The 13,421-nt window shown below is 42.6% G+C and overlaps 1 protein-coding gene across 1 annotated transcript in view; it reads left to right on the top strand.

The window, feature by feature from the left end:
* LOC148357495 (protocadherin-16-like) overlaps positions 1-13,421 on the top strand; it is a 187,571-nt gene that overhangs the window by 124,269 nt on the left and 49,881 nt on the right. Inside the window, exons 7-8 of the mRNA XM_088345483.1 lie at positions 12,410-12,597; positions 12,660-12,756. Of these exons, the coding sequence (XP_088201609.1) occupies positions 12,410-12,597; positions 12,660-12,756 (285 nt within the window). The remainder of the gene's footprint in view (positions 1-12,409; positions 12,598-12,659; positions 12,757-13,421) is intronic.

The raw sequence follows: 13,421 nt of genomic DNA, 5'->3' as shown, positions 1-13,421 counted from the left end.
CACGATACAGATTTGACAAGAAACTTTTTGACGTAGTCAAATACTAAAAGTAAAAATTTGCAGTGATGTTAAAGAGAGCAGCAAAAACATGATAACAATGGAAAAGAAGCTTACGATTTTCAAGAAATAAAGAGTAAGCTCACAAAGAAGAATCCCTTCGCCAAGTAGCATATTCTTAATCAATTGACAATTGTGACTATTATGGTTATCATGATTTTGATTCTCAATTTAGCATCACTGCAAGCCTGGGAGCATAGTGAATAAGTATAGGACGAAAAATACCTGTCTGTTACCATTTAACTAGGGCTATTATTAAAACACATTGAGCAAGCTATAGAAATAAGATAATCTAAATGCATGATAATCCTCGTAAGGCATCTTCCCCTGACCCCTTCTGCTTCTACCTACTACTTTATTGTAACAACTCAAGTAACGTCACACAATAGTCGGATAAAGAGAATGTAATTTTTTCTTTGCATGTATATTTAATTTATTTGCTATTTAATAATATGCAAATAAATTACATATAAATAGTATTACCTTCATACTCATTTTTTATTTCGTGTTTTTATTTGTAGTACTGGGGTGGAGAACGCATTATCTAATTACCATAGCTTTTTATCCCCCGCCATACGGCAATTTCACTGTGTGAGCGGATTAAAGTCATATCCCGGGGTCTACTGTAGTTCAATCCGGTATGAGAAACATTCCAATGCTGTTGAAGCTACAAATCCTGACTGTAAGTGTATATTACCCGCCGCATACCATCGTGATGCCTTCAGAAGCTTGAATTTCTGTCAGAAATCCCAGCGCATCGTTAATTCATACATCACGATTGATTTAGTTCTGGCTGTAAATCAAAGATGCAAATGTTTTACTATGACATATTTATGCTATGTTTCTTCTTTCACAGAATGGTTCAATTATTCAGAAATAAAATCAATTAAAGCTCCCAAAATTAAAAATATGTCTTCCCCTTGCTGCAGTGAATAATTCAGACATGGCAACAGTCCTCTAATTCACTGTGTCATGGCACACTTTGAATAATGTGCTGTACCACTTTACTTTTTATAAAAAAAAGAAATATGTATATACTGGACTGTCTCAGAAAATTAGAATATTGTGATAAAGTTCTTTATTTTCTGTAATGCAATTAAAAAAACAAAAATGTCATACATTCTGGATTCATTACACATCAACTGAACTATTTCAAGCCTTTTATTATTTGAATATTGCTGATTTTGGCTTCCAGCTAAAAAAAAACTCAAAAATCCTATCTCAAAATATTAGAATACTTCCTCAGACCAAGTAAAAAAATAAATTTATAACAGCAAAACTAAATCAAAGATTTGAAAATGTCCATTGATGCACTCAGTACTTGGTTGGGAATCCTTTTGCACGGATTACTGCATCAATCCGGCGTGGCATGGAGGCAATCAGCCTGTGGCATTGCTGAGGTGTTATTGATGCCCAGGATGCTTCGATAGCGGCCTTCAGCTCATTTGCATTTGTAGGTCTGGTGTCTTTCATCTTCTTCTTAACTATACCCCACAAATTCTCGATGGGGTTCAGGTCAGGGGAATTAGCAGGCCAATCAAGGACAGTGATGCCATGGTCAGTGCACCAGTTACTGGTGGTTTTGGGACTGTGGGCAGGTGCCAGATCATGCTGGAAAATGAAATACTCATCTCCATAGAGCTTTTCAGCAGATGGAAGCATGTAGTGCTCTAAAATCTCTTGGTACACAGTTGCATTTACTCTGGACTTGATGAAACACAGTGGACAAACACCAGCAGCTGACATGGCTCCCCAAACCATTGCTGACTGTGGGAACTTCACACTGGATTTCAAGCAACTTTTTTTGCTCCTCTCCAGCCTTTCTCCAGACTCTGGCGCCTTGACTTCCAAATGAAATGCAAAACTTGCTTTCGTCTGAAAAGAGGACTTTGGACCACTCTGCAACTGTCCAGTGCTTCTTCTCCATAGCCCAAGTCAGACGCTTCTTCCGTTGTCTTGAGTTCAGAAGTGGCTTGACCATGGGAATACGGCTATTGTAGCCCATTTCCCGGACACGTCTGTGAACTGTGGCTTTTGATACCTGGACTCCAGCTTCAGCCCACTGTCTTTGAAGCTCCCTCAAATTCTGGAAGCGGCTCTTCTTCACAATTTTGTTAAGGCTGCGGTCATCTCTCTTGGTTGTGCAGCGTTTCCGGCCACATTTTTCCCTTCCAACAGACTTTTTGTGGATATGCTTTTAAACTGCACTCGGTGAACAGCCTGCTCTTTGAGAAATTTCTTTTTGTGTCTTACCCTCCTGATGGAGGGTATCAATGATGGTCCTCTGGACAGCAGTCAGATCAGCAGTCTTCCCCATACTTGTGATTTAGTTTACTGAACCAAGCTGAGTGTTTTTAAGGCTCAGGAAACCCTCGCAAGGTGTTTCGAGTTAATTAGATGATTCAGGTGATTAGTTGAATAGCCTACTTGTATACTTTTTCATGATATTCTAATATTTTGAGATAGGATTTTTGAGTTTTCTTAAGCTGTAAGCCAAATTCAGCAATATTCAAATAATAAAAGGCTTGAAATAGTTCAGTTGATGTGTAATGAATCCAGAATGTATGACATTTTTGTTTTTTTTAATTGCATTACAGAAAATAAAGAACTTTATCACAATATTCTAATTTTCTGAGACAGTCCAGTATATGGCTTGTGCACAGACAACATCAGGACTCCTCCACATTGCCTCTGATTGGCAGTTGCAAGTCGACCTTTGGAAACAACTAAGGTTCCCCCAGCAACATTGCTCCGACCAGACATGATAATCACCTCCGAGACTTCAAAACACCTGATCATGCTGGAACTCACAGTCCCGTGGGAAGAGCATTGAGGAAGCCAATGAAAGAAAATGTGCAAAGTACCTGGAGCTGGTGGAGGAGTGCAGGGGCAGTGGCTGGAAAGTTTTTTTTGAGCCAATAGAGGTCGGCTGCAGGGGTTTTGCTGGACGATCCCACTGCAAAGTCCTAGGATGGTTGGGTGTGACAGGGGCAGCCAAGTAGAAAGCCATTAAATCCGCGAGTGAAGCTGCAGAAAAAGCCACCAGGTGGCTTTGGCTCAAAAGGGCAGATCCGTGGACTGCTACTGGGACGCAAGTTGAGGCCTGATCAACCTCGGCTGATGTTGTGAGACCCTTAACACTCACTGAACTGAGGATACATTACTGATTATGCGTCCCAGTTGCATCCAGGAGATGTTTCTTTCAAGTTATAAGCTGGCAAAGACAGTGACTCCTAGGAAGAGACTAGGTGGCAACCAAGAACAGATTGGTCAACTACTGGAGATAGACTTTACAGCCCGGAAAGACGGCAACTGGGACAGATTGGGTTGGCACCCCAGCCTGTATCTTTCGTGAGAAGGAAACCCAACAAGCTACGAAAAGCCCTAAAGAGATATACCCCCAGGAGATCCCGAGAGGGGGGAGGTTGAGATCTCCAATTCGACGGACCAAACGACCCCCTACAAACGAACAGATGACGTTTATGACATGTATCTGCGGCAAAATGCAAAAACAACCGCGGCCTAAAATCCATCAGGCCAGAATGAAATGTTTGGAGCGGGAGAGCGAGGTACAACGCACAGGTCCTGGACCTGGTAAAACGCAGGAAAAGCCCGGACAGGAGGCAACCCACAGATCCCAGTCCTTGCACGTGCCAAAGTCTCCCAACCCCAGCAGAGTAGTTCCACGGAAGCGGATTAAATGGCCTCTAGCGAACAAAGAGAGCGAGTGGCGGCAGTTTGATGAGGACATGTCCGATATTATCCAAGCCACAGCCAAAGGAGACGTTGATAGCAGACTCCAAGCGACGACCACCATAATCGCCAGCTATGGCTCATAGAGATTTGGCTGGACTGAAGAGGGGAACACCAAGACCACCTTCTACACCACATGTGTCAAACTCCCGGCCCACGGGCCACGTCCGGCCCGCCGGATAATCATATACGGCCCGCAAAACCATTTTACATTATTGTTATTAATGGCCCGTCAATATGAACAATGCCGTCTCATCCCTGGACATCATATTTTGACGATTTAGTCACTGTACCTATTCCTTCATATATGACATATACTATACTATATACCAGGGGTCGGGAACCAGATATGGCTCTCTCTATGATTACCTATGGCTCAGACACAAATTTAATTGCATGCAAATGATCTATCTTGTTCAAAACTTGAGCCATAGATCCTGTTCAGGTACATGTAAAGCCAAACCAAGGCTGGACATCAAAATGGTACTTTTCAGAATATATAGGGCACGTTTTCACTACAATTTACAGTCAAGGTGTCACACAAAATAAACTCGTTTTGGCTGTACAACGCTAAAGAATCCTTTATGTAAAAGCTTACTATATAATCTGTGTTCAGTGTTCAGATACTTTTTGATGAATCCACGGAACAAATTGTAAATGCGCCAAAAGACCGGAAGAGAATTTAAAGTTATTTGATTGGGTAAGTGGGAGGGATGGGTGGAGCTATGCAAAAAGTGCAAGCACTCCCTCTCATCTCTTGCCCTACGCCGTCTGCGCCAACAAAACAAAAAAATTTGTGTAGCATTTTCATATTTCTACTTTTGACAGGAGATATATTAAGGAGAGCAAAATCTTTTGGGATATTTAAGTTTTTTAATATATACATTGACATAGGAGCAAATTAATTTGAATGTTATTTTAATGTTAAGTTCGAAGTTGTATACTTTAACAAGATATTTTTATTTACAGCAAAATAATAAATACTGTATAAGTGATTTAAGGTTTGAATGTAATATTCCTGTCTGTTTTTATTTATATTTATATTTATGTTCCAAAAACATTCAGTTTAAGCTTGTTCAATAAATGTTTATCCTGGTTGGCCCGCGACCTTAAGTGTGTTTTGAATTTTGGCCCCTTGTGCAATTGAGTTTGACATCCCTGCCCTACATCAGAGCAGAGGGGCACAGGAGACGAGGAAGGGAAATTGCAAGAAAGCGGGCGTCCTTCATTGCCAATCACTTCCATTTTGCTAAGCGGTTGCTTGGGGACAAGCGAAATGGAGTTGGATTTCCAAAGAGGTGGACTCGAAAAATATCAACCAGTTTTGGACAATCTCACTATTGAGTGTGGAAGGGAAAGTGTTCTTTACAATCGTCTCCTGAAGACTGACAGAGTCCTAGAGAACAACTACATCGACACTTCCGTCCAGAAGGCTGGGATTCCTGGAGCTCCTAGCTACCTGGAGCACAATGGGGTAGTCACACAGATTATCAGAGAAGGCCACGAGAACAGATGAGACCTTGCTGTGTTGTGGTTGGACCTGACTGACACGTACGGGTCCATTTCACACAAACTAGTTGAACTTGCAATACAACTCCACCACGTTCCTAACAAGATCAAGGACCTGATGCTGGATTATTATGACAACTTGAGGCTTAGGTTCACTTCCAGGTCAGTAACATCAGACTGGCTTCAACAGCATGGGAAAGGCATAATAATGCGTTGTACCATATCCGTTACCCTTTTTGCTTTGGCAATGAACATGGTAGGCAAAACTGTAGAAGTGGAATGCAGAGTGGCCAATATCCAGATCAGGTGTTCGCCAGCCTCCCGTAAGAGGCTGGCGAACACCTGGACAGAAATTCATCTGTCCCTGGGAGTAGATGGGTCCTGCAGGGTTTGGAGAGACTCATATTATGGGTGAGGATGAGCTTCAAGCCCTCAAGGTTAAGATCCATGGTTCTGAAGAGGGGAAGGTGGTGGATAAGTTCAGGTTTTCGATCTCTGGAACTGAGATCCCAACCATTTCGCAACAACCAGTAAAGAGCCTGGGGATACTCTTTGACTCAACTCTGAAAGACTCTGCTGCCATCCAAGAGTCTGCTAAACAACTGGCAATGTGGCCCACCAAGGTGGACAAGTTCGGTCTGCCTGGTAGATTTAAAGCCTGGCTCTACCAGCACTCTATTCTTACCAGAGTCTTGTGGCCTCTCTTGGTCTATGCAATTCCTGTATCAACAGTGGAGATCCTCGAAGATCGGTGGCTTTCTCCGGAAGTCGCTGGGACTTCGCAGCAGCCTTACCGGCACTGCTTTGTACAGGACAAGCAATACCGTCCAACTACCCTTCAGTGGGCTCAATGAGGAGTTCAAGGTGGCACATACTAGAGAGGCTTTTCAGTATAGGGACTCCAAGGACAGCAAGGTGTCATCAGCTGGAGTTAAAGTGAGAACCGGAAGGAAGTGGAGCGCTCAGAAGGAAGTGGAGGTGGCAGGGTTACGACTGGGGCAGTAGACACTGGTTGGGGTCCTAGCATTGGGGAGACAGGTCTGGGCTTCTTTCCGAAGACCAAAGTGAGTCAAGCCCAAGGGAAGGAGAGACACCATCTTCTCCAGGAAGAGGTCCGAGGAGGTGTGGAGGAAGAGCGGGTGAGCAGGGCAGTCGAACTCCGGAAGCAGGGAGCATGGACAAGGTGGGAGAACACATTACAGCGCAAAGTGACCTGGTCAAGCATCATCCAAGCAGACTTCCACCGTGTCCGGTTCCTTCTGCAGGCAGCTTACGATGTCCTACCAAGCCCAGTGAACCCTCATGTGTGGGTAAAGAGCGAGACACCCTCCTGCCCCCTTTGCTCTGGAAGAGGCTCCTTGGAACACCTCAGCAGCTGCCCAAAGGCCCTGGCTCATGGTCGCTATTGCTGGCGCCATGACCAGGTTCTGAAAGCAGTTGCTGAGTGCATTGCCCTAGCAATCAACAGGGGCAAACACCATCAAAGCAGTCAATTTCATCAAGGCAGGAGAGAAACCCAGGGCTTGTGCACAAACAACATCAGGAAAAAGGAGAGAAAAAGTAATACAAGTAAATTCACTGTTTCTTCCTCAAGCCACTCGTGTTAGCTATTTTGCCTGCACATTGCCTCTGATTGGCAGTTGCAGGTCGACCTTGGGAAACAATTAAGGTTCCCCCAGCACATATCAGCAACATCGCTCTGACCAGATAATCACCTCTGAGACTTCAAACCTGATCATGCTGGAATTCACAGTCCCGTGGGAAGAGCATTGAGGAATCCAATGAAAGGAAACACGCAAAGTACCAGGAGCTGGTGGAGGACTGCAGGGGAAGGGGCCCGGAAAGTTTTTTTGAGCCAATAGAGGTCGGCTGCAGGGGTTTTGCTGGACGATCCGGTTGAGTGTGACAGGGGCAGCCAAGAAGAAAGCCATTAAATCAGCTAGTGAAGCTGCAGAAAAAGCCACCAGGTGGCTTGGCTCAAAAAGTCAGATCCGTGGACTGCTACTAAGACACAAGTTGAGGCCTGATCAACCTCGGCTGGGTCACCTGGGCGAGAGTGTCTGATTTTGCGAGACCCAAAACACTCAATGAACTCAGGATACATCACTGATGATGCGTCCCAGTTGCATCCAGGAGATGTTTCTTTCAAGAAGGGATATATGTATTTTATACAAATATACATATATATGCATTAGCAACCCCTGTGAACCCCAGGTAAAAATATTAAGATGAAAAAAATAGTATGTAGATATACTTATTTGTAATATATGTGTGTATGATTCCAGTAATCTTAAAGAGAGAAGCAAAAACATGATCATACTAGACAATTCCCGCGGCAATTGTTAGAGTTGTGATTGATCTGGCAGATGTTGGTAGAGAACCGGTAGCGTTGAGTTGTTAGCATTATGAGTTAGCATAAAGTTATTAACTAAGAGAGATGTTTCTATCATTTTTTACTTGGTTCTGTGGGGGGACTCTGCCCCCCACACACCCCCGGTACTGGCAAGTTCATTTGAGATGGGCCCACAACAAGGATATGTCTTGTGGAGGTCTAAAAACGCATTCATGGTAATAACATTGTAAAAACACTGTTACCCGTATAAATATTTAAAATGTACATGTTCGAAAGGAATGAGCCATTCTACTTGAATTGGCCCATCCGGAATTCATTGAGCCCATTCAATTTGCTGAGTCGTTAGCATGTTAGCATTAGAATAATTTTTCAGTATGAAGTAGTTAGAATATAGCCGTTAGCATCACTTTTTAGCATGTACCCATTAGCATAACTCATCAACATGAGGTCCTTAGCATAATTCGTAAAGTCAAGTCATTTTTATTTGTATAGCCCTTAATCACAAATAGTCTCAAAGGGCTTCACAAGTTATTACATATAAGAAGTTTAGGTTTTTCGTATGCTATAGAGTAGAAGTGAGTTTTAAGCTTAGATTTAAACATTTCCACTGAGGTTGCAGATCGGATCTCAGGGGGAAGAGCATTCCACAACACCGGTGCCCGGATGGAGAACGCTCTCGAACCAGCGGAACACTTCTTGGCTCTTGGGATCACCAAGAGACCGGCGCTCTCGGAACGAAGGCTTCGGGCCGGGACATAGGGGGAAATCAGATCTGAAAGATATGAGGGGGAAAGTCCATGTATGATTTTGTATAGTAATAGGAGAACCTTAAAATCGCATCTTAGGCTAACAGGGAGCCAATGCAGGTTAGCCAAAATTGGGGTGATGTGATCGTACTTTTTTGTCCTTGTTAAAAGCCTCGCTGCTGCATTTTGTACCAGCTGAAGACTCTTGAGTCTGGTCATCGGAAGACCGGAAAGTAGTGCATTACAGTAATCGAGACGGGAGGTAACAAACGTGTGAATTATGATTACCGCATCCGACTGAGAAAATATAGGACGAATTTTAGCAATGTTACGGAGATGGAAGAAAGCGGTTCTAGTCATTTTCTTCACATGTGTTTGAAAGGACAGATCGGGGTCGAAAATGACACCTACATTTTTAAGTGAGTCGCTCTGTGGCAATTGTCTATGTTCACAGCGGTTTTAGAGAATAAGTCACGGGACTTAGATGGACCAATAACTAACATTTCAGTCTTAAAGATGAAAGTAAAGATGAAGTCTTTAAAATATTTCCATTATCAAACTTTTTTAGCATGAAGAAGTTAACATTAAGCTGTTAGCATCACTTTTTAGAATGTATCTCTTAGCATAACTCATTAACATAAGGCTATTAGCATAATTTTTAAATATGAAGTTGTTAAAATATAGCCATTACCAAAGATTTTTAGCATGAAGAAGATAGCATTGCCGACAGTGTTTACAGCTAGCTTGCGCTAATACTTGGGCTGGCTTTGCCAGCCCCACTCGTCACCAACAGTTTTTACAGCTAGCATGAGTAAACATAGCTTCAACCTCCTATCGCTAATACTTGGACTGGCTAAGCCCAACACTTTGCTAGCGGCGTACATAGCTGTTAGCATCCTCTCGCTAGCATCCACTCTTTGTAATTCACCTTTTACCCTTGGTTAAAGGTAATGTGGGTCAGGCCCCCTCAAGCCACCCTGGACAGTCCCTGATTACTATGACTACCCTCAGGAAAGCCCTGGTTGCCATGGCTACCCATTGATTTGTATGGGCCCATGTATTCCGGATGGAAGATTCTCAAAACCCATTATTCCGGATGGGGACTTTTTTTGGTCTCCGGGGCCCCACAAGGGCTTATCCATATTGTCGCACAAGGGTCCTGATCGGGCCAGAATTTTTGGTATATGAATCGTTGCTGCTCCAAAAGCTCTGGGAGGAGTTCCCCGTTAAAATTCGGCGGAAGAAGATAGATATAAAAATAATAATATCTCGGGGGATTATATTAGCTGTGCTTGCTGCGCATAATGTTATGACTTTTTCTAGTTTGGTCCCAACATTGCCCTGTGCTAGCAATGTAGTCGTGCCATGCTGGAGCAATCACAACTAATTAAGAACCAACTTTTTTACCATTTTATATAGCCCGATTGGAAACGTGAATACAAACATTTCATTTTTTCTTCGGTTGGGACCAAACTAGAAAAAGTCATAACATTTAAAGTTAAAATTAAATATAATTTGGGGGATTCCTTTTCTGGGTTTTTAACAACAAAGTAGTGGGTCACTTTGACCCGACTACAACAGGACGGTTACCGTATTTTCCGCACTATAAGGCGCACCGTGTTAAAAGGCGCACTTTCAATGAATGATATATTTTAAAACTTTTTTCATACATAAGGCGCACTGCATTATAAGGCGCTACAAGTGCATGCTGGTTTAAGATCAGGTAATTGTGCAATTTTGTAATTCTAATCTGTGCAGTCCTTCGAGACATTTTTGTGATTAAGGACTATATAAATAACTGTAACTTGACTTGACTTGGCTACAGTAGAGGATGTAGTTACGTTATGCAACCATTAGATGGTGCCGCGCTAAAGGGAATGTCAACAAAACAGTCAGATAGGTCAGTCAAACTTTATTAATAGATAACAAACAAGCTTTCCACAACTCCATTCACTCCCAAAATGAATAAACAGCTGTTTTATTATTTTCTCTGAGGTAAAGCATTTTCGTGACACATCTTTAACATCTTTGAACAACAGCAAGGCGTAACATTTTACTTTTCCTCCATTTAGTCAACACGCAAAAAAAAACCCGTCTGATACTGTTATGGTAAAAGAAACGTTAGTGCAATCGCAATATAGTGACACTCGTAATGTGCAAAAACAAGTGCAAAACAATACCAATAAAACAATAACATAATAACTGTAAAATGTAAAACGTAAACACACACCAAGTAGGACCACCACCTCAGAATTCTTTAATGTTAAGTTCCCGTGCCAGCGCTGTTGCCTTCATTCAAACAGTTATTGTACTGACACTTCTACTTGCTGCTCTTTGTTCAACAACCCACTGTTCAAGTGTGTCCTCTAACTGTGGCCATCTCGCTTCATTGCCACGGAAACTTTGTTTAGTCTTCCTTACTTGCCGCAGCTTATCCTCATGCTTCCTCCACTTCCGCACCATTGATTCATTAATGTTGAACTCTCTCGCCGCTGCTCTATTTCCGTGTTCTACTGCGTGACTAATCGCCTTGAGTTTAAACTCTGCGTTGTAAGCGTGTCTCTTAATAGGAGCCATTTCAGGGTCTTTATTCATACGCACAAATAAAAGAGAATCGTTGTTTAATATTTCCCAGTATGCACAGCGCACTCCTTCTTCTACGCGAAAAACGGAGTCGTTGGCTGCTTCTCTTAGTTGCGAGACCTTGCAATTCAATATTCTCATCTCATTAGCCGTACCGCTTATCCTCAGTAGGGTCGCGGGGGGCTGGAGCCCATCCCAGCAATCATCGGGCAGTGGGCAGGGGACACCCTGAACTGGTTGCCAGCCAATCGCAGGGCACACAGGGACAGACAACGCATTCGCTCATTCACACTTAGGGACAATTTGGACCGGCCAATTCACCTGAAATGCATGTCTTTGGAATGTGGGAGGAAACCGGAGTGCCCGGAGGAAACCCACGCAAGCACGGGGAGAACATACAAACTCCGCACAGAAAGTCTGGAGCTGGATTTGAACCCACGACAGGTTCCCATGACATGAACTGTGCCGCACAAGCGCTAACCACTGCGCCGCCGTGCTGCCCGCAATTCAATATTGATCCATATATATAAGTCAGCTTTTTAAAAAAAAAATAGATATGTGCACCTTATAGTGCCGAAAATACGGTAAATACCATTCTAAATAAATATACATGTAAATGAAAAATTACATTTAATTTACCTTTGGTCGGACGTGTCCTGAGCTGGTCGAATAGAGTAGTGGGTGGATGCAAAAGGGGCTTAATTTCCATTGTTAACATCTTTTTGCTTCTTTCTTTAGTAACACTGCAAGTGCTAGGACCTTTAACTAAAACACATTTTGGTTGGATCTCTTAATCACTAGAGGAATAGGGTCACCATTTCATGTGTTGTGTCTTTGGCAAGTACAGCTTTGTGGTGCCCAGCCGTGTTTCCACCTCGTCCTGGAACAGGGACCTTTGTGTGTTTAAAATATGACCACTGGATGCTGCCACTCAAAAAGCAACTAACGCTGTATTTGTTACTCTATCTGTCTTTCTCTATTTCTCACTCTCTCTCTTCTCTTTTTTCTCTTTTTCCTCCCTCTCTCTGTCTCTCTCTTTCTCTCTATCGCTGTCTCTCTCGCTGTCTGTTTCTGTTTATCTCTCTGTCATTTTCTCCTCTGTTTCTCTTTCTTTCTCTCTGACTTTGTCTTTCTCTCATTCGTTCTTTCTTTCTCTATTTCTCTGTCTTTCTTTCTTTGTTTTTCTCTGTTTCTTTCTCTTTTTGTCTTTCTCGCTATTTCTGTGGTTTTATTCTTCTTTTCCTCCTTTCTTGCTCTTCCTATCTCTTTTTATTGTCCCTCTCTCTTTTTCACTTTCTCTTTAATTTATTAGTCCAGCCTCTGTGAGAGTTTTTTTTCAACCATTTGGCCCCTGAGCCTAAAAGAGTTTGAAACCCCTGTTCTAATGGAACCTTTTATTCTCTTGCAGGTGAGATGAGCACGAAGGCGGCCTTGGACCGGGAGCAGCAGTCCAGCTACCAGCTGGTGGTCTTGGTCCAGGACGGAGGTTCACCTTCACGTAGTACCACCGGAACCGTCTTTATAAGTGTTCTGGATGAGAACGACAACGCGCCCACATTCGTCCACAGCCACACTGGGAAGAAACTCATCTTACAGGTCAAGAAAATATTTTATCAAAATATTAAAGTTATGTTGATACTTATTTTATGCATCATTAGGTGCTGGAAGGTCAGCCCTCTGGGGTTCTGCTGGGCGCAGTTCAAGCCAAAGACCCGGACGAAGGCGAGAACGGCACCGTACTCTACACCTTGTCAGGTAAAGCAAAAGTAGAAAAACAGAATATAAATCAGTTGGAATTTGCTGAATTGGTAACTGAGATCTAATTATCAGCTAAACATGGAACAGCTCATTGACTTTTATTTTAATTTTTGCTGGCTGAAAATAAAAAGTAGATTAACGTAGAATGCTGACTTTTGCCATCTGTATAAACTGGTACTTTTTCAAAGCAAAGTAAGCATTTAGCATGCTCTTCATTTCCATAGGAACTTTACAGTGGTGGTTCTTCACTTCAATTACCTCCAAATATTTTTTTCATGACAGGTACCCCTAAAAAGTGCAGGAGATCAAAAGAAATAAATGGATGAATGGATAAATGAATGTATGAATGAACAGAGAGAGTATGCGAGGGAGACTGTGTGAGGAAGAAAATCCGGAAAAAATGAGAGAGATCAAAAACAGAGCGCTAGAGAAGACAGCAAAGATAGAGAAAGAAAAAAGAAAGGAGGGATTTGTGGATGAGAAGGGGGGTAGATGAAAGAGAGAAATGAGTGAATTGGAGAGAGTGACAGGATGGAGAAATGAGAGGCACAGTGGATGAATAGATGGATTGATAGATGTTTAGGTGGATGGTTAGATAGATAAATGAGAGATCAGAGAAAGGAGGGATGAAAAAATTGATGGATTGAGGGTATGGAAGGATA

The sequence above is a fragment of the Urocampus carinirostris genome, chromosome 10 (assembly GCF_059441175.1).
Source record: "Urocampus carinirostris isolate Australia breed hairy pipefish chromosome 10, RoL_Ucar_1.0, whole genome shotgun sequence".
In the NCBI taxonomy this organism is placed as follows: Eukaryota; Metazoa; Chordata; class Actinopteri; order Syngnathiformes; family Syngnathidae; genus Urocampus; species Urocampus carinirostris.
This window is presented reverse-complemented; position numbering and strand designations above follow the sequence as displayed.